Genomic DNA, 21,635 nt, shown 5'->3' with positions numbered 1-21,635 from the left:
TAAAAAATAATAGGGCATTTGGTGTACACCCCTTGAAATCGGAAACCTCGAAATCCTGGGGATGGGGACTGGTCGAACGCTTTAAGGTGTTATTCATACACTTATGCCAGAAAAAAAAATTGCAGGGGAAACCTACCGATATGCCTTCAGTTTTACGCATTTCATGAAAATGTTTTAAAGGTAAATTGCAAATAAAAAAAAAAAACAACGATTCTGTTTGTGTCGAGGACGACGCCCTTTTCCACTCTGCGCACGGATTTCACCGAACCCCATTGGTCGGTTCACCTGTCAATCACAGGCTTGATTCCGGTAATCCCAGCCCACCGTAAATCCACAGGGAATGATCACGTCTTGCGTTTCACCGCGGAGCCGACCGGGAGTCCAACCATAACACGTCCGTTATAAGCAATCCCGTCACTTTTTGTCGCTGTCTTACCGGATATACGACCGGCAGAATACTGACAAGGGAACCCTTTTTTACACTAAAGGTAATTTGATGTCTTTTGTGAATTCATAATAACCTGTTCGCGTCGGTCCGGGGCAATGGCTAAGGCTACAGCTGCTAGCAACGTGTTCGACAACATCAGCGGTCGCCATGTGTAATTTAAATGATTTCAAAACAACCCTTTCCGGTAAAGTAACATGCCTAAATATGTATGCTTTAAATATAATTCTCAGTCACAAGGAAAACATTTATATCCCATGCCTCGGTGGGAGGTGTCAAGTTGCTAATGCTACTGATGAAGGGCTTCGTTTATTCTGCATTTACCTTTTCAATTTAAAAAACGTTTTTAGTTATCACTCCTTGTTATCCAGATTAATCTGCTCTCACCGTTTTTTTGTGATTTTTTTTATTTAATTGATTCATTTATTGATATACATCGACGTGATATCAGTGCTTAAATGCATTTGATCATCGCATTTGTCCCCTGGCTCAGAGGAGCAGGTCAAGAGGGACTTTTGATTTTCAAACCAAAGGATGGATCTGCAAAGCAGACTGTATCTGGGGATCACAAAAAGGGATGAGTTACATTTCTCACAATGATGTGTCGCTTTCCTAAAGCAGGGAATATTCACACAGATATGAGGGCAAAGGGCGATACTCTCAGAATGACTTCAAAAAATCTCTTACAATTCTGATTTGGAGGAGATTAATCTGCCACAACATTGCAAAATTTGGCGTGTGCTGACAATCCACGGTTCTTTTTATCCTTAGATTCATGTCACGTACCAGTTCTGTGTCATCTCTGCATTTTGCAGCAAAAGAGGTGATTTCATCAAACACGCAACTGCAATGCTAAACATGTTGTCACCGTTTTCTTCCAGGACACAATTTGGAGGTAAAAAGAGGAGTTGTAGTAAATGGCAAAACATTTGCAATTGTGATAGTTGCCTCTCGCGGTTTAAATGATTGTGACAGTGTCGTTGTAGGTCCTGTGAGGGGGTTTAAGCACTAGTATTTTTAATCTTTTCCCGAGGACAGTACAAAAAAATAAAACATACAAAATAATGTGACTTGAAACATTGTACTCCTGACCATGTTCTAAATAAGCACAGGGTCTCTTTGTGCAGTGATTCAGGAGATCAAAACTGACGTGATGGTTTTCAGGAAACTGACACCTCAGTAACAAATTTAGGATCAAGAAAAAATATTTATCATGCAAATTACTTTATTTAGTGGGTATATTTATTATCCTGAAATTAAAGCATTGAGCGTCACATAAATTTTGTCAACACAGGATGAATGAATAGTTGGTAACTTCGCCTTTACAAGGAATTTTCATTTTCTTATTCTCATGAAATCATGGATTATTTTTGTCCATTGTGGAGAATCCGGGGGTGAAAAGGTGAGAGGAAGCACAATTAAAAGCGTAACACCAGCAGGAAGGCTGTGGTTTGTGCTTCCAAAGAACATATGGTTAGTTAAAGATACAAGTCATAAAAAATCTCCGTCGGCAGTGTTGTACCTGACGACGATGCAGGTATTCCACATGCTGAAGTCGACTTTGGGTGCGAAACCACAGTCGAACACATTCTTATGTTTGGATCAGGCTGTACTGCGGGCACGGGGTGTTTACGCCGAGGTATTTGGAGGAAAGGCTGGGATTGGAACTCATTGTTTGGTATGTTTTTCTTTTGGCAGAAATAAGAATCACAAAACATGCCGCCTGTTTTTATTTAACAGTCCTTAAATGTTGCTGACGGTCTGATGTCCACAATGTCATGGTTTGATTTCTGCATTCTTTGTTCAGGGATATTCTCTGTACTCTAAAACAGGTCAGTCTCAAGATGAGAACCTTTTTCTGGAAGTTGTATTAGCTTGTGGTTCTTTATATTTGTGGTGACACCTATTGCTCAATGCACTAACATGGAAGTGAGTCACTGCAGCGAGCGGCGACCTCCGCTACCTGACAGCACAGTAGCAGAGCTGTCAGGATGTTGTTCTTGTGACAAATCACTGTACTCCGTTAAATTGCCAAGAAAGGGCTGTCTTATTTGTGGCTCTGGGCTCTGGCTCACTTTTATCCCCATGATTGTTGTCTCAAGAAAAATGTTATAAACTGTTATTTAACTCTCCTCCTGCTGCTTTCCGTGTCCTGTCTTTCCATTCATTCATAAAGGATTGCAGAGAAAGGAAAGGAAGGAAGGAAGGAAACTATGTTTTGTAGATGGCCAAAAGCCCCCCCAACACAGACACACACACACACACACACACACTGGACTGAATGTTCTTTCCCCAATGAGGTCACAGCAGCAACATGTCATGGAGAGACGCTCATCTGTTAACTTATCTTTTTTCACGCTCTCTCAGTAGCATTGAGTTTCGCTCTTTTCCTACTTGAAATGTCAAACACAAGCACCATCTATTTCTGACTGCGTTTCGTTTCTAAACTGTGCTCGCTGCCTCGGCCGGGGCGGTCTTGGTATGCAAGGTTGATGACTTGGCTTCTGAGTGTTTACTTGGAGCAAACTCACGGGCACGTTCTCCCCGGTTTTGTAAACACCCTTGAGGTTTGCATCGCCAGTTTAAAATGGGATGGTGTGAAAGATTATTGTTGCGGCTCAGTGTGACAACTCCATTTTTATGACGACCTCGGGTGTATTTTTAGGATGACTTTTCGATGAGCAGCTGTTTTCTCCTTCCTGGCAGGGGTGTTTTAGGAGTTAATGTCCACCTTTGTCTTTATTTCCCAATTATCGAAACACTCGGTTCTGTGAGGCACAGTTTCTTTTCATTTTTACTTGAGGATACATGTGAAGGTAAAATAACTTTTCTAATAAAAGAATATGTCAAACCTTTTTTTTTTCAAAATCAGCTTTATTGTAAGTTTCTCTGCATTTACTGGACATACAGAGGAATCAATCCCAGGGTGAAATAAAATTAACACAATAGTAATAATGATAGAGTGCAAATGAGCAGTAAAGTGCTCTGTTACATTAGGTATTAACCATTGAACTAGGAGGCACAAAGTATAAAGTGCACGCAGATTTAGACTGATATTTGCGTGAAAGAGTAGCGGTGGAGGTTTTATTTTGTGTGTACAGTTTGGTGCAACAGTGAGTAAGTAATTTTGTAGTTTGGCAGTGAAGAATATCCGCAGCCTGCATCTTTGTTTTCCCGATGCGACGGACTCACCCACAGTAAAAGGAAGGCAAACGTTCTCTTGAGTCTCGAATCTTGAAAAGGGCATCTGCCTTGCATTTTGCAGTAAAAGGCATTCAGTAAACAGACGGCTGTGGGGTTACCAGGGGAGGAGAAAGAACGTCTTTTTTCAAGCTTTAAGTGCCAAGACAAATGTTTAGATGTGCTTGGATTAGGTGGGTCAGATAAGGCCGCTTGCAGGAATTCTGAGAAACGCTTGCATCACAGCGCGGGCATTCCTAAAAGTTGGGCTCAGTGTCACGGTGCGTGAACCCCTGGCCTCCAGCATGCTGATGGATGGTCCAGAGAAGGTCCACTGTGGAGGAGGAGCTCACTACGCCCTTTTTAGGTTCCCCTGCTCCTTCCTAAAATAGGAGCCCTGAGGGCAAACACAGGCGGCTGGTTACTTTTCTTTTTTTTGCGAGAATCGACCGTATAGTTTTTATTTTTCTCATTGGTCATGTTTATGTCGGCCGCAAAGACGAGGACCAGAGCCCCCGCGAGATCAGTATTGATTTTGTTTGTTGGTTTACATTTGCAGCTATCAGCTTTTCGGCTGGATTTCCCAGAATGTGTTGTTTGTCCAGCTTCCAGTCAGTGCCTATTTTTGTTTTTTCTGTTGTTTTTTTTTCCCAGTGTCACCTGTGCACACGGAAGGCCGGCCAGTCCCGCTGGAAAAAATAATCTCGAAATAGAGACCATAGGATTGTTTGGTTTTTGTGTGAGAATCAACTCGGAAGCCCTTTTGGCTCGTGCGTCTCAAATGTCGACTTCAGGGCGCTCTGCTAACATCAGTTTCTAGTTTTATTTGAAATTTGCAACAAAATGCTTACTTTTCCTCTGTTAAGGCATTATCGGGTTGTCTGGTTTGAAACCAAAGCGACCGCATAAAGTCAAAGTAATACATTTATCATGCAAGGCCAGGGCTTGTCAGTGCTGCCATAGTAAGAGGGTCTGAAAGACCCCGGTCTCAAAATGCTCCTTGAGCTTCGGCATTCCTTGCGCTGTGCCAGGTCTGGACTCATCACAGGATCTTGGCTTTCACTCGCGATGTGAAGGAATTCCCTGTCTTGTGGTCTCGTCCTGAGTTTTTCCGACGTGCCCTTGTGTTAACTGTTAATTCGTTCCTTATCCAGTCATTTGTTCGCCACTATAGATATCAGTGAGGTAGACAGCTGGAAAAATGTAGTCCGGTGTTCCTGGGGGAGCGTGGGGGAGCTTCCTGTCCACACGCCATCTCATTCCACTTCCTCCAATGCTATCGGCTGGAATACTCGTCATCGCTCGCTTCAGCTTTTACACTGAAGGTTTTTCCTCAGGTAGATGGCTGTCGGAGAGGCCCGAGGTCCTCTTCCTGCGTCCTTCCTTTGCATTCAGACGAAATCAGCTGCCCGGGGTGTGATTGTCGTCATAGTAGCTGCAGTTCTTTAGCGTTAAGGATGCATTTATTTATCTGCTGCAGGAATCTTTCTCATACTGAAAACATCTGTGTCTGGGATTTCGGTTGACTGCATATCCAAGGTGTGTGTTGTGTTGTTGGGTAGCAATCTGTCTCAGCTTGTCCAAGGGAAAACTAGTTTTTCCGCAGCTTGTCTCGGCAGCCGTTCAACGCATCAATAACAGAGAATCCAAGTCACAACAAGGTGATACAGGGTCGCCAGAGAACCGTTGCGCCACCTCTTGTTTTCTGCCAGTCAGGTCATGTTGTTTCTGCTGTCGTGTCCATGTCTCGGCCTCGCCGTTCAGCAACCGTTCCTGCTTCCCGAACCCGAGCGACAACAAGGCCTGTGGGTCCGGAGCAGTGTGAAGCCAAACGAACCAAACTGTGCAAACACATCTATCTTAATGATACTTTGGCAGAGCGACACCTCTGCTCTGCACAGAGCAGCAGCTGCTTCACCAAGACAGTCAGGGTTTGTTCACTAAACCAACATGTAGTTTGAAAGTCCAAGGTTCACGTCCACCTCACCGCCAATGTGACACGCAGCCACATCATTTATGTTTCACAATAATGTGAAAACCTAAAGTCCTCCGCTGTTTGATTATTTTTTTCTCATTTTTCTCTGTCACCTTACTACCATCTATCTTCCTCTAGCTGCTTTGCCAAAGAAATGTTTTTTTTCTTTTGGATGTCCTTGCTCTCTTGCTCGAAGCAGAATCAGGCTAAAAAAACAACACGACTATGCATGAACCCGGTTTGGGGTAAGAGCTTAACCTTTGGGGATAAACAGCTCTGGCTTCCTTTTCTGTTTTCTTTTTTGCGCGTTGCCCTTGGCGAAGGTCTGAGCTGGATAACCGGCTCCTCTGGGCTGCAGAAGGCGGCAGCTGCTGATTCGCCTGTAAGCAGCACAAACTGCCGCTGTTTGTCTGACGCTCAGTGGGAAGGTTAAAAGGTCTTCTCCAAGCACTACCCTACTAATAGCACTTCGCCCCCCGCCATTAAAATAAATAAAAGGATGAAATGTATGTATGTATATGGTTCTGAGATGGCTATTTGGTTGAGTGGTCACTTCTGACTTCCGACCACTGGTCCTTCGGATCTTCTGTGACCGAATTGCACTGCTTGTAAGTGGCTTTGGATAAAAGCGTCTGCCAAATGACTGGAATGTAATGCAGTGTAGATGTTCTAGTAGGTGGGGTGGAAGGAAAGAAAAGGTGGAGAAGACGGAGGTGAGAGCAGCCATGGGTGTTTGGTTCGGAGGCAGACGGGGAGACAGGAGGCAGCAGACATGAAGATGTTGAAGGTTCCTCTTTGGTTGGGAGTGAGGAGGACGGAGAGGATCAGGAAGGAGACCATCATAGGGTCAGCACATGGTAGATGTTCTGGAGATAAAATCACACTGAGATGGTTCGGACATGGAAATCTGCGTAGATGGTGCTGCCAGGCAGGAGGTCCATAGAAAGACCCGAGAAGAGGACAGGAAGGTCGACGGAGTCCGAGGAGAAGGTTAGAATACAAGAAAGACCTTTATTGTAACATACAGTTCTACATAGAGCACAACATCTGGGAAATTTGATGAGCAGAAGGCAACTAAGGAACGACACGGGTGGCGCAGTCAGGAGTTCAACAACGCATCGACAGGATCGACAGGCTTAGAATCAAACCAGGAATGTTCATTTCCAAGGCCGATGGCTCCAACCCCCTGCGCCACCCCGGTCCACTAGAAGAATAGGCGGCGGAGGTCGGATGAGTTATTTTCCACTCTCGAAACAACCAGAGCTTTTTTTACCGTCCATGAAGATTTCCCCGAAGAGGGCTGTATTTTTTCCACGCAGAGTCGTTTGCACCTCCATGTGGATCTTCACCACGAAAAGGGTGTCTCGTCTGCCTGCCGAGGCTCTGTGGAAGTTCATGTCTGCTGATGGTGTTTTCACTCTGCAGTTTGAAAGAAGCGTTTCATTTCCTGTCACCTTTTTTTGAATAATAAAATTACAAAAACACAGCAGCACACTTTACATGAACTTTAAAACCCTGCTAAGAAGGCTTTCTTGGTTTTCTTCCCGCATCTCCCTGTGTGCTCCTCAGCAGCTTCTCCACACTCGCATTGCTCGTTCGTCTTCCTCCATTCTGCAACAGGTTACTTGTAGGAAAGTTCATCGATGGCAGTTTTGCTTTTGTTTCTTTGGGGGTAAAACGCGAGATGTGTTAAACCTGCGCTCTGCTGAGTTTTCTCTCCAAACGAGTTCTTTTGGGATGTTAATCAAATAAGCAGATGTAACACCGTTGTTCTGGCTCAAAGAACACTGAAGGCCACCTCCATTTTTACACTTAAGAGCAATTGTGCATGGCAGCCGAGCTTCTGCCACTGGTATCTGGGAAACCTCGCAGAAATTTAAATCTGCTGTACAAGTGTCAGATGTTCCTCAGGAAGCAGCCAGAACAAAACCAACAGATCCCTATCTTGGTGCTGCTGTCAGGTCTGAGCTTGTGCAGATGAGTATTTCTTTCTTTTATGGATCCCTCCTCTGTGATGTGGCGTCTCGTAGGGTTCCCCGTGACCTCGCGCTGCCCCTGAGGATGACCTGCATGGTTCTGCTGTAGTGGAAAGAGAGTCTCCGGCTTTGGGACCCGCAGACACCACCTCAGGCCGTCCGTCACCATGCCTCCCCCAGGCCTCGCCGCCGCTCGCCGGCCTCTGCGGAGCCTCGTCTTGCTCATCTTTTGCCTGGCCGGGCTCTCGGCTGTACATACTGGCGTCAAAGACGGTAGGAACTGAACTTCCTTATTTACCCTCTCCTTCCCAAAGGCGTCCTCTCTGTTAGACAATCATGCAATCATGCAGTGTGATGGAGTAATGTGGACCAGCTCCAGACACTTGGTTAGCATCTAAACATGTCCAAAGTCCGGCCCGCGGGCCAAATGCAACCCGGCTCAATTTCCCACCGGCCTGCAGCCTCACTCAAAAAATCATTACTATGCGTCCGGCACTGTTGACCACTGTATCAAACTGTGTACAAAAAGCTATTTTAGATTTCACCAGAAGATCGCAGAAGACCTGTGGCCACCGTTTGACCCTTGTCACAAGGGTCAATGGGCATCGTATGATCCTTTCCAGCCCATTCAAAAAATGGCAACTGTAACTAAAAAAAAGAAAGTTGACATCGAGCGCAGCTGCTTTCAGGACGAATGGAAATTGTGGTATTCTTTTCACCCAAATCCGAAACACCTGTGTCCGCCTAATATGCCAGGAGACTGGCCGTTCAGGCTGAATGGCCGGCCCTCGCACATTTTCACCTCGCAGAATACGTCCCTCTTTGCGAAACCCCCTGATCCAAAACATGTCTCCGCACTCCCTCTCAGTGACATTTTTTGTCTGAGTTGTTGTTCACTGGTCTCAGACGATCCCCCGGACTGGAATCCCCGTCGCCATTACAAGTGCCAAGTGAGCGAGTCGCCCTGGATGTGCAGCGCTCTGCCCAGTGTGTGCGACCATCACGCTCCCCATCATCTACTAGCTGATCACTCGGTCGACCCCCGGTCAGCTGATCGGGGAGATATACGACCCCGTTGGCCGACGGTCATCACCACCACCGATAGCTGCTTCGTCTGGGCCAGCTCCTGGTTTCTGGGCACTTAGCATACCATAATGACTCCATGTGTCTGGAAGCGCAAAACAAAAGCCGCCCAGAGTCCAAACCATGCACAGTGCTCATTCGTACTGACTTAACTTTTTTGTGTTTATCTTCTAAACTAAATTGTACATATCAGTAAACATAAATTAGTAGTGGAGGGGAAATGGATTCAGGAACTAGCGAGCGGCTCGTCTGACGTTCACGTAAGGCAGGGGTCGGAAACCTTTTTGACCGGGAGAGCCATGAAAGCCATAGCGCAGATCCAAATGCAAATTCCTCTGTCCATGCAGCCTGGAGCGCACGGTAATCGTCGTCTTTTTTTTTTTTTCCACTATCTTTGTGATACGGATAAGCTACCGTAATATCCGGACTATTGAGCGCACCTCAATATAAGCCGCACCGGCTCGCCCAGGGGTCGGCAACCCGTAACACCTAAAGAGCCATTTGGACCCGGTTTCCTCGGAAAAGAAAACACTGGGAGCCGCAATTACTTTTTGATGTCTAAAAAAAAAAAAAAAAAAAAGGTACCACTGTATATATTGCTTTTTATTACCGTTACACTTTGTATAAACAAGTGTGTCGTGTGTTGCTTCTGAAATTCACAAAGTATTACAGAGAAAATTAAATTTTATTCATGTAATGAACTCACTTTGAGCTTTGGGCTTTCAGAGCGCGTAGCGGAGCCTTGACCGGAATTTTAAAAATAAATCGGGAATAAATCACTGTGTCAGTAAACAATAAAAAATAAACTTTTGCAAAACATTTTCATAAATATCTATTCTACCTGGTTTATGGGACTTCTGCTCCTGAACTTCTGCGCACAGAAACCGGGACTTTACCGGCTGGCGAGTATACCGGCTTCCACGAGTGATGTTATTTTGAGCGGCGGAAAATAATAAATATAATTTTATTTAATATTTCAAGATCACAATAATCTTCCAACTTAAAACTAAAAGTTAAAAAAAGGAATTAACACAAATGGAATATACTTCAGTCAAATATTTATAATTTATTTTCCCAAGCCGCTCGGAGCCGCAGTGTAAAGATGGAAGAGCCGCGGGTTGCCGACCCCTGGTTTAGCCGATCGCTATCTCGGTCTTCCTCCTGCGCACTAAAACCGTCAAAGTGGTCTTCTTCGGTGTCGGAGTTGAACGGACTCAGAATTTCCCGGTCATTTCATCGTTCCGATGTGACGAGGATGAACGTTTTAGCGGTTAAGCTCGTTAGCGTCCCCCACCCAAAGTCCATATATCAGCCACATCGTTGTTTACGTGATACGTGTCGCGGCTTATCGTCCGGAAATTACGGTAGTTGGCCATCTGATAGCCATACGCCGTCACCGGAAGAGCCGTATACTGTATGGCTTGCAAACCTTAGCTTCCCGACCGCTGACATAGGGGAAGGTTGGACGGACGCAGTCTCTGCAATACACGCAGTGATTTATAAGCACAAAACTTCGGAGAGGATGATCAGATCAGCACGTCCGTGTGAAGGAACTGCTGCTGAACGACCCTCTGGGGATTCCGGCTTCACTCGGTAAGCAGAAGAAAACTTGCTGTGAGGGCGGCTTGAAAAGAGTCCAAATACCAACCGTTAAATGACAGCGAGCGGCAGTCAAACGCAGTGCGGGAGCTGCCATTATTTAGGGTTATTTGGGGTTCATGGAAAGGGTTGGAAAGGGGCGTCCGTTCATGATCTGCACTTAACGTTTGTGGTTTCTTCCCCAGTGCTCCAGGTACCCAGGCTGGTCAGCCTGACACCCAACCTGGAAACCCAGCAACTCTCCATTTCCTGGATGGGAGGCGCCGCCACCACATTCGATATCATTATTCTTCGGCGTGATTTCAATCAAACCGTCTTCTATGTAAGAGCATTTTCTTTCGTTTGATTAGTTTCGGTGGATTTTCTAGTCGAAAATGTTCTCCATTTTCCTACCAACGTACAAAAATATGCAGTCCAGTAATCGATGACTGACTTTTTTTGTATGTGTGAATGAGAGGATGAATGGCTGTATGTGTGTCAGCAACCTTGACGTGAATGAATGGTAAACAAATATCTCACTAAATCCATGAATTTGGTGCTCGTCATGAACACAACGGACCGCTCTCCATGTGCTCTGCTGTTCCTCCGACCCAGGGGACGGTGTACGTGCCCGTTCATCAGCCGTCCGGACTGCATCAGTGGAACTGGACCTCGGCCGAACCTCTGGAATGTACCTCGCTGGCCGTCAAGGTCTGCGCCAGGGATGGACGGACCACCAGCCCGTGGAGCAGCGTCCAGGAACTTCGAGGTACGGCCGGCAAAGACGTTCTGAGACGGCTGAATTTAGCTCAATATTTGCCGTTCTCATCAGGACTGTGGGGTCAGAGTAGATCACCGTATAGAACCCAGCGCTTCATAGGTTCGCTGCCTTCGTTTCCGATGCGCCTTTTTCCGACACGACCGATCCCTGGCACAGCCAGTCAGCGAGGACCGAAGTGACAGTCACACATAAAGCAGGTCTTTGAGAAGCTGATCAGTAACTCGGTCTTTCAGGGTCACATGCCGTCTGCAGCTGCACTTTGTGAAAACTCGCACAGGACTAATATTATCACATGAACTCTGTCTAATGAATTATCCACGCTCATTCCGTCAACTTTTTGGCCTTCGATGTTGCGATGACCTACTCTCGGCTGTGTTAATGCACCCGTCATATGTTTTTATTTACTTTAGCTTTCATTTATGTTTATTTATAATCACATCGTCTGTTTCCCCCATTGCGGGGGATCGCAGAACATTTTCGTGACCGATTGGCGGAGCCTCGCTGTCTGGACGGTCGTGTTATTTCACGTGGGAACGCTGGCGGTGGTGTTCAACCTCCATTTCTCTCATCGGTCCCGCCAAGTAGAAGAATTTTTCATCCACATTCAGCATTCAGCATTCAGTGACCTCCTAGATTGTTGTCATCTTCAGTGCTGCCGCCGCTTTTGCCCACCTAGCGAAGATACCGAATAGACACCGAATAGCTGTGAGAAGCTTACAACCCGTCCTCTAACTCGTGAAGTACAAGGGCCGTGACGTTCAGGGAGTTGAAAATATACGGACCAACTTCCACACGTACGTCAAGCATTGATGAGCCATAAGAGGTCATTGTGGTCCCCTTGACTCTGAGTAACAAAAGGGTTTCATTCCACCGACATGGGAGTTTTTTGGGGGATCCTCCTGTAGTCCTGGTGCCATTTTTGTAGTTTAAAAGAGGGAGACGGTCTTCTAATGGCTGCTGTCAGGACACGCGTCACATAGCTGGACCGGTTTCTGTTCCTGGGATATTTCGGGGAGTCAACAACAGAGCAGTGTGGGAGGGCTGGCGTGGAGGCCGGGGTGTGGTGTGTATGAGTGTGTTGAGAAGAATGGTGTGTGTGGGTGTGTGGGTGTGGGATGGTCAGGAGGGGGGTGGATGTTTGCCAAAATACAGAGACTGTAATTCTGAGAGGAAATAAGGGGCGAATGGAAAGCCATAAAGACTGATGTTGGGAGTGCAGCCAAGGGTGAAGGCTTTGGAAATGTACTTTTCCCATGTTTTCATCCTTTTTTTTCTTTTAAGAACCAGTTCAAAAAGAGTTCGTACCAAAATCCAGGGTGTGTTCAGTTATCAACACACCCCAGACTCATTATGCTTCACAAGACCAACCTAGCACTTCATCTATATATGATATATTTGACTCCATATGTTTTAGTCATGGCAGTATTACCTGTATAAACAAATTGTCCTTCAAAGGTCTGATGCTGCAATATCAGATAACATCGGGTGTAGTATTGTAAGACATTTGAAGTGTGACGATTCGGATTATTTCCTCCCTTTTTGATCAAGGTGCTCTTTTGTCTTCCAAATCCCGCTCTTTAGGCCAGGACGAGCCCAGCAACACACACATGTATATGTATCCCCAGGACAGACTGGTAGTTGTCGGAACAAACACCACCTTCTGCTGCGTCACGGAAGAGGGCGGACAGTTTGGCTACGTCTCTTACGGCAAAGTAGTCATGGACGCCAGACGGATCAGTAATCGAAGCTACGTCGTGACGGCGTTCAACCAAGGGCCCTCCGAGCCGTCAGGGACCAACGTCATCTGTTACGGCTCGCCGGTTGGAAGACTGAGTGGATCCGTGATCTTTGTCGGGTGTAAGTAGAAAGGACTCGCAAAGGCGACCCGGAGCAGTCACATGTTGTGCACGTGTCGGGTTTTAGGATCCATAATTTCGCCAGATGTTCTTTCAGTACGTCTTAGCTTGTTTTGAGCTGTGCAGTAATATGCCTCCACGGTCTCCCCCTCCACCAGATCCACCCCTGCCCACGGATTTGGTGTGCGAGACTCACGACCTGGTGTCGGCCGTCTGCACGTGGAACAAAGGACGAAACACACACTTGTCCGGAAGACGGGGAACGAGATACTCTCTGAACAACAGGTAGGTCGCGGAGGCCGGCCTCGGAGCTCCCGGTTCTCACCGCGGAGCTCGTCATCGTCCTTGCACGCCTCGCGTCCTGAGCAGCAGGAGTTGTTTGGCTTTTCGATTCATTTAATCTCATGCCGAAGCTGGAGGCACCCAGAAAGGTCTTTGTTCAGTCCTCGTCTTGTGGAGGATCAGCAAAGACAGGGCGTCGTCGCAGCCCGATCCCTGTGTTCGCTGCAGGTTTCACCGACGACTGCGAAAAACACATCCAGCCCGAGGTTCCGACAGCAGGACGGATCCCGTCGGACGGGATCTCCTTTGCATTGTGCATTGATGAGAATGATCGATATAGAAAATTCAGATTGTAATACAAGGGAAAAACCTCCACACGAGATAAAAAACATTTGGATACATTTGTACACCTCTCGTCTGTCGTGTATCTGTCAGACACCATAGGTTAAGCACGCCGTATATGCATGTGTGTCATCCATATTTCTGAAGAGGTTCAGGAGTCCAAGAGCTAAACTGTCAACAGAAGCCTTCTACTATGGGTTGGTCAGGAAAAAGGAGTTTATTTAAAGGACACTGCCATCAAAATCACAGCGCCGTCATTTCTCTTCTATGACCTGAGAGCGACTTTAGCCTCTTAAATCAGCCGAACCAGCCGCCTGGCACAGAAAAGCAGGTGCGACCACCCGAATCACTGGCTTCATCAAGGAAAAACCAAAAATATCCCGTCTAGAAGAAAGGCACCGTGATGGGAGACCGTCGGTGTCCGAATCTCTGGCTTATCATGAGCCAGGATGCGGTGCGGTGTCTCCTTATTTCCGAGAAAACACCCTTGCATTATTGATGTCGTCCTCCGGGCCTGTCCTTAAAATGTCTTTTCTCCCAGCAAAAGAGACGGACAGCATAAGTAAAAAGTACTCAAGTCTAAGTGGCCTCTTTCCCCGCGTTTCCATTTAACGCTGATGGCGGAGTGGCTGCGTGCCCACGCCGCTTCCAGGAATCATCAGTCAGTCGACAGGCCAGAGGAACATTGTCCCGACAGTGTGTGTGTGTGTGTGTGTGTGTGTGTGCGGGCTGATACCGCCAATGCAGACCGAATTACACATGAATTCACGCCTCTAGGAAGCCTTCCGTCATGGTGGAACCCCAGCGACGAGTAAATCGATAAAGGCATATATGTGTAAATGGCTGAAACCAGACAGATATTAGGGATTTTCATCTCTAAACCTGCTTTATTGTTTTTCTTCCTCGCTCACAGGAGCTGTGCTGTGGAAAATAGGGCAAACAAACAAGAGTCCTGTCGCGCCGCCAGATGGGAGCGTCACTGGCTACTGGAAGCTGTTAATCAACTGGGGAAGCACAGCCTGACGGACTCGGCTGATCTCAGGCACAGAGGTGGGTTTCACCACCCCGGCAAGAATCATCCGTAGAGTTATTCCCCTGAGGAATAACCGCTCACGGTTTCGCCGTTTCTCCTCAGTGAGTCCAGTGGAGCCGACTCACCTGACTGCCGTCGTCAACGCCTGGAACGCCACTTTACTGTGGCAGTGGAAGTACGACAGCTATTCCTCCCTGGCTCTCGTCTGCCAGGTGGAGCTGACGTCCCCCCTGCAAAAATCAAAGGTGGCTTTATGTTTCTAATCTGCACAGAAAGAGCGCGGAGATAAACAAACGCACTACGTTTCCACGAAACGGTGCCAAATCCCAACAACGATGCCGTTTTTTTCCTCCAGCGCACGTTCACCGGGGTGGGTCTGACGTCCGCCGTGCTGTCGGACCTGTACCCCGATGATGACGTGGCGGCTCGGGTCCGGTGTGGAGCCCAGCAGAACTTCTGGAAGTGGGGAAACTGGAGTGAAGTGTTCTCCTTCAAAACCAAAATGGATGGTAAGAATCCGTCTTGTTAACCAGGCCACAGTGTGACCCGGTATGGGTTGCTGGTGGTTTCAGTCGTGGTTGATCCATCTGGATGTCAACAGTAACATAGCAGAGATAAACAATAGCATCTAAACTACACGTTATCGGTGACGTGAATTTACAGCAGATGAATTGATCACGACACGCTTTGCCTCGTTTTTATTGACGCCGCGGTCATGTTCCTCCGTCTGCGCTCAGTTCCAGATGCTCCAGATGTGTGGTGGCACATCAGCAAGCCCGGGACGGGTCACATCGCTTGGAAGGTAACCGCCGTCGCTCTTAAATGGAAATAATGTGGAGAGGAGAAAGCCCGGCTCCATCCTGTTGTCTCTAAACGGACACGCGGGGTTCAAACAGAGGATGTAGGGCGTCCGCTGTTTCGGACTTCCGTCGTGGATCTGCGCCAGCCAGATTTGGATTTGCTAATAAAAAGAGGGATCCGGACGATCTTGAAAATATCTCCCTCCCTGTCGTCGGCAGCCGCTGTCGCCCACAGAAAGCCACGGCCCCGTCACGGAGTTTGAAGTGACCCTGTGGAGCCCCGAGGAGAACGTGCAGTTCACCAAGCTGTTTCCCGAGGACTCTTACTACGTGCCCATCAACTTCACACAGACAGGATCCTTCAGCAACGTCACCAAGGTCATGGCGAGCGTTGTGGCCAAGAACGCGGCCGGGGTGTCGCCCGCCTCCAGCGTGGTCATCCCTCTGCTGTCCGCAGGTGGGTTACCCGTGGGGGGCCAGAGGGGAAACACCAGCACTCACTAGAAAGAAGGATTCCAGGATTTTTTGTTTCTTTTCAGATCAGGGCGGCGCGGCGGCGGCCAGAGCGGTTTACGGTGACAGAGGCTTCCCCCTGCGCTGGCAGGCGGCCGCCAACGACAGCTGCGGTTATGTGTTGTCGTGGCACAGCGGCCTCCATGAGCAGGACCGCCCCTTCCGGTGGATCAGGGTGGACCCCGGAAGTAACAACGTGTCAGCCGAGTCCGGTACGCCGCCTCGCACACACGCTGCAGATCCACAAGCACAAGTGTGATGTGTAGTCGAATTGGGTTTTGAATAACCCAGTAAGTTCTGAAAGCACGCTGTGTGTGTGTGTGTGTGTGTGTGTGTTTGTCGAGAAAGCCTTCAGCTGGCAGCAGGATGAATGCAGCGCTTCTGTCTGGACTGAAAACAGAAACTCTGGGCTCAAAGCTCTCAGGGCCCGGCTCTGAGGGGCCATGCAGATTTTCTGAGATCCGAGCCGCGGCTCAGTGGATGTTCTGTTTGTGACGGGAGCCCAGATCTGAGTTAGCGGGCCGGGATGAGCCTTGGAAACCTGCACGCCGCCGTCGGTCGAGTGGCGTTTAAAGACACCATTAGCTAGCCCAGATAAAATCCTGTAAAAACCAGAGCGAGGTGTGTGTGTGTGTGTGTGTGTGAGGCAGACTGGTCCGTGAGGTGTCGTGTGTGAGATACGGTGACGGAGAGCATCGTGTGTGAGAAGGCGGGAGATATTCATGGAGATTCGGTCCGGCGGACGGCGGGAACGCGAACCGACGAAGCGCTCAAAGCAGATCGAAGACGGTTTGGCGGTTTCAGAAAGAGGGCGGCTTCACTCCATCCGTAAATGGAGTTTACACATAAAGTGGAGCAAAGTGTGCACGTTATTTTTAGCATAGCATCGTAACATCGAGTGTGTAGCCAGTAAACTGAGCTGAACTACATAGCAGCAAATGAAAAACGCTTTTGTTTCTCCCCTCAGATAACTTTGAGCCGGGCGTGAGGTACTACTTCTCCCTGTACAGCTGCTCCTCGGAGCTGCTGCAGCGCTGGCAGGGATACAAGCGGGAGCTGGGTAAGAACATGGCAGCCCGCGGAGGTCTTCTCCTTTCCAGAAACAGCACGCCATTGTCTGAATGTAACGCTCTGCCTCTCGCTGTCTCCATCTCCCTTCCCAAAGCTCCCTCCTCTTCGGTCCCTCGGCTGTCGGTCGGTCAGCGGAGCTCAGACGTGGTCCTCTCCTGGGGAGAGATCCCTCTGCTCAGCAGGAGAGGTTTCCTCCTGGGCTACAACATTTACATCAGCAAAGACTCCCAGTTCAGACTCCTAGGTAGTTTTCTTACGGTTTCATTTCCTGTTTCGCAAACGGCGGCTCATTAGAAAGGCCGGACCTTCTCGTCAGATAGGATGCTCTTACGTAAGATGTGTTTTGTTTTCCGTCCTTCTCCGAGCAGCCAATTTGTCGGGCCGGGAAATCAGGAGCTACAGAGTGAAGAGTCTGTCGGAGGGCTTTTATAAATTCACCGTCAAATCGTACACCTCAGCGGGCGAGGACCCCGGCAGGACCGCCTCCATCACTCTGACGATACGCGGTAAGACGTTCCTTCGTAGAAGCATCGGCAGTTCTGTTTGTAAGGAAAGGATCACCTCTCACATCACGTTCGTCCTGCTCCGCTTCAGCCGCCGAGATGCTGATCATGGAAATACTGACCTCCCTGGGAATCACGGCCTTGTTCCTGATCATCGTCACGTTCATTTGCTACAAGAAGCGAAAGTGGTGAGTGTTTGTTCTGGAGGAGGGGCTTTACACACTCCGCCCTGCGCTGACCTCCGTTTGCTCTCGGTTTTCCCCAGGGTGAAGACGGCTTTCTACCCAAACATTCCCGAGCCAAAGTTGTCCGATGACTGGCCCAGAGCACAAGTAGCTATCAACTTTATCAGTTCCTTCCTGTTTAACCTTGATGAATCACCCGGCGTCTTACTCACGCCAGTGACCGTTGCATGTGCTGGTCACGAACCCTGGATGTGTTCATCTGATTCTCATGCGTGATGCCTTCGGGTCGATTTTGTGTTTCATCATGGTGACACTGTGTGTGTGTGTGTGTGTGTGTGTGTGTGTGTGTGACCCCGCATCTCACAGGGCACACTGGACGTGAAGCCCTTTCCGCACAGTATGGTCCATATCGTGGAGAAGCCGGAGTGGGATTCGAGCAAGGAGGCGCTGGTGGCCATCCCTGAAGAAGACGAGGAAGAAGACGACCTGCCGATCGACACGGACGAGCCGGCGTCGCTGCGCTATTACAACCAAATGGTAGACGAGCGGCCAATCAGGCCGCGCTTCCCGGACCTGTCGGATTCCTCCGCGTCCTCCATGGATTCCGGACACACGGATGTGACTTACACGGGGATCCAGACCTCGGGGTCCTCGTTGGTCTTCCAAGCGGATCATCAGGCCGCCCCAGAGGGGCAGCAACCGATGGCCGGTTTCACTTTCAGCTGCGGGGGCGCGGGAGGAGGCTATCGTCCGCAGATGCAACCTAGAACCCCAAGCGACGATCCAGATGTGGCCTCCAGCCAGTCTCTGCTGGAGCCCCAGGATGTCTCCGCCGGGGGCTACAAACCCCAGAACTCCTGGCATCTGGACTCTCCGCCGGAGGCCGGGGAGCGAGGCCTGGCGCCCTCCCTGGGGTCTCCCACCTCCGTCTCCTCCGTCGCCTCCACTCAGTTCCTGCTTCCCGGCGACGGTGAGTCAGAGGAGCACGCAGATGAGAAGCGTCAGCTGACATCTTCCGCCGCCACGTGGTTCACCAACCTGCTGTCGTCCACGAAGCCGTGACGTCCCGGTCCGGCCAGGGAGGCGCAACTAGAAGCCTCTCACGTTTATTACTGTTACCAAATGTGCAACGAGCATATTTACCATTGAGGTCATGATGTAATCATCAGTCGGATGTAGCAGTCCATGCTTACCTTTCCACTTTGGGAGAAACATCTTCTGCCTTGCATTTACAAATGCTTTCCAACATTCACGCATCAAAAAAACAACAGAAAACATGAACATTGTATTTTCTCTCATACAGATGTCAAATTTGTATGTCAAATCAAATTATATATACATACATGTATATATATATATATATATATGTGTGTGTATATGTATATTTATACACACACACAAACACACACATGTGTCAAACCATTTCTATCCTGTGAAAAACATCTTTAAATGTCATACACGTGTATGAGAGCATATCTTTTGCAGCCCGCTGCGCTCCCTGTGATTCCCTGCTCTGGGCATTCAGCTGCGGTGTGCTGGCGTGTCGCGTGTGTGTTCATGTCGTGCAGCTCACAATGTGAATTTAGAAACACTATAGAAATACATGCAAAGAGATCAACTTTCAGTCACGGCAAAGCAAAAGATGTGTTTCAGAGAGACACTACAGAGAAGCGTATTGATTGTAGAAGGAAGCGCTAAATATGCAGTATTTGAATCACGTTGTTGATGGACTCGCCTTCGGAAAGGTGATGAGCTACGCAAACACTCGACCGTTCTTTCATACCCGCATTTCAACAGTCGGCCATTAATTAAACGATGTGACTTGTTTTTTTTAATTTGTTATTGTTTTACAAATATACACACACACAGGAGAAGTGATTGATTTCAATGGTCTGGACGCTCCCCTGTGGAGATACACTGATATAAGCTAGAACATGATCGCAAACTGGTGTAATTTAATGAGCAAATTGTGTTTCTGAAACTTTTGAATGTTTGTTGTTCTATCTTTCCTCGCCAGTGTTTGTTTGTTTGTTTTTTATAATACTGTTTTATATTTCATATTTTTGAGTCAGGCCAGTGCCTTTTTATTTTCCCCGGTTTCCTTGTTCTGTCCATGTTCAGCCACAAATCTTTTCACTGAGATCATGAAAATACTGCCAGTATGAAGATGGTCGAGTAGAATCGCAGTATTTCGATTGCACTGATAGATGTAACGCTTCAGTCGTCCGCTCCATTTCCTCTCCCATCCACTTTCTTACCTTGACATTTCTTACACCCGTCTCTCAGCATCTGATCAGGAACGTTCGGATGCATCGACGTCGTTGCAAATATCAGTTTGAATTGTTTTTGGTCGTAGCTGACATGAAAGTATTGACTTATTTTCCTATTTAAGGACATTTATTTGGATGCTTTATTGATATTAAGGACATTTCTGAGAATGCTTTAACTCAACTAACGCCTGGAACAATATTCTCAGAGCGTATACACTACAGTGGCCTTGTTTCCTCCACTGCATCAGTCTTGTACACTTTAATCAGGAGAAAAAAAGGGGCTCGGGTAGAATATTGGGAAATTGGGTGACTGCGGGTCACTGAACAGCACTTTGGTTTCTCCCCTGGGGTGCCGTGACCGAAGGCCTCGCTCGCCTAGACCTCTCTATTGAAACACTACTCCCGTGTTAAGGAATCGCTAATGTCCGCGGGCTTCTCGGAAACCTCGCGATGCTGAGATGACCCGATTTGTGGCCTCCTGTCCGCCAGTGCTTCCAGCTCACAAGCTTTAAATAAAACTACTGTGACATGAATGATGACATAGTTATCACAAGGCTTCACTAACCAGCTGTTAACGGGCAGTCATCTTTAACTACTGAGAAAACAAAACGATCCCTTCTTTTTCCGGACGCGTAATGTGGGTCTACCGCCGATTGGCAAAAGTTTGATCGAGAGTTTACTGTTGACTGTACGGTTGATCGGAGGAGCGCAGACCCCCCCCCCCCCCTCCTGGCGGCGGCGGGGAAGGGCGGGCGTAGTTAATATTTTTGAAAATGGCTGCACATTGTTTTTGTTTCAAAGCTCACTTTTACATTGGAGGAGGACTTTGGAGAACAACCGTCAAACGCTATGTGTGACATGTTGATTGGGATCAACAAGTGTTTTAATTTTCACTACAAATATGTTTTTTTTTGTACTACTTATTGTACATACATTCATTTTTTCCTTTTCTTTTCGTTTTAATAAGAGTTGTATTGTTACAATGACCATTATATCCTGTAGAGAACAATAGGTCGCATTAATACTGAGTGACCAGATTCTCCTAGAGAACAAAAACAAATGTCCAGGTGCCCCTCAGGTGTGTTAAAGTCATGTCAGCTTAAAAAAAAAGAATTGTGATCTTATTGTGCTTAGCATTACTAATATCTTCTTGCAGTGTAACTTAGCCAGACGTCACAGTGCAGCCCTATGTCTGTTTGTTTTCCACTGGAGTGGGTGTTTGTTCTGTGTCACAGATGTAGCAGGGGAAGCTTGCTGCTCTCACACACACACACACACCTTTCTCCATTTTGTAAACTGAATGCATGCTGCATCAGCTGTTACCACAGAACTATGGCTTGTCATGCTGTCGACCTGATGTGAACCCCCAAAGCTTTAAATCGCTAACTGACTAACTTGCATGATAATGTGACTGAGGAGTCTTCAGCACCTGATTAGACCTTTTATTTCTAAAAAAAAAAAATCCCTCCTAATTAATTTATGGTTGTTTTTTTTTTTGCTATTGATAGATAGGATTAGGAGCGGCTGTCTGTGCAAAAAAAAAGACATGTTAACACTTATAAAGCAAATACCTGATACCTGTTTTTGCTGAACAATTAAATAAATTGTCTGGCACCTTTCCAGTGTATTTTTCCTTGTTTGTTTTTTGCCGTTTCGTCGATATTTGTTGTAAAAGAATAAACTGGAAATGACGGGCGGTGAGGCCGCTGTCACCGTGCGGGGGGTCGGTTGGCTCCTCGATGGCCGCTTCTGGAGGCCCTTC

At 47.7% G+C, this 21,635-nt stretch overlaps 1 protein-coding gene across 1 annotated transcript; it reads left to right on the top strand.

Moving 5' to 3' along the window:
• The first annotated feature begins 351 nt into the window (after nucleotides 1-351).
• Nucleotides 352-21,448, top strand: lifra (LIF receptor subunit alpha a). The gene is made up of 18 exons (XM_086173332.1): nucleotides 352-488; nucleotides 7,631-7,849; nucleotides 10,444-10,580; nucleotides 10,853-11,006; nucleotides 12,600-12,875; nucleotides 13,033-13,159; nucleotides 14,412-14,548; nucleotides 14,634-14,776; nucleotides 14,887-15,040; nucleotides 15,269-15,333; nucleotides 15,551-15,788; nucleotides 15,871-16,056; nucleotides 16,812-16,904; nucleotides 17,010-17,159; nucleotides 17,284-17,421; nucleotides 17,510-17,606; nucleotides 17,684-17,750; nucleotides 17,970-21,448. The coding sequence occupies exons 2-18, from the start codon at nucleotides 7,744-7,746 to the stop codon at nucleotides 18,663-18,665; spliced, it is 2,964 nt and encodes a 987-aa protein (XP_086029458.1). The 5' UTR covers nucleotides 352-488; nucleotides 7,631-7,743; the 3' UTR covers nucleotides 18,666-21,448.
• The last annotated feature ends 187 nt before the right edge of the window (nucleotides 21,449-21,635 follow it).

This window comes from Fistularia commersonii, chromosome 26, assembly GCF_037954325.1.
Source record: "Fistularia commersonii isolate RoL2024-O1a breed Wild chromosome 26, RoL_Fcom_v1.0, whole genome shotgun sequence".
In the NCBI taxonomy this organism is placed as follows: Eukaryota; Metazoa; Chordata; class Actinopteri; order Syngnathiformes; family Fistulariidae; genus Fistularia; species Fistularia commersonii.
Note: the sequence above shows the minus strand (reverse complement) of the source record. Positions and strands in the feature narration are given on the sequence as shown.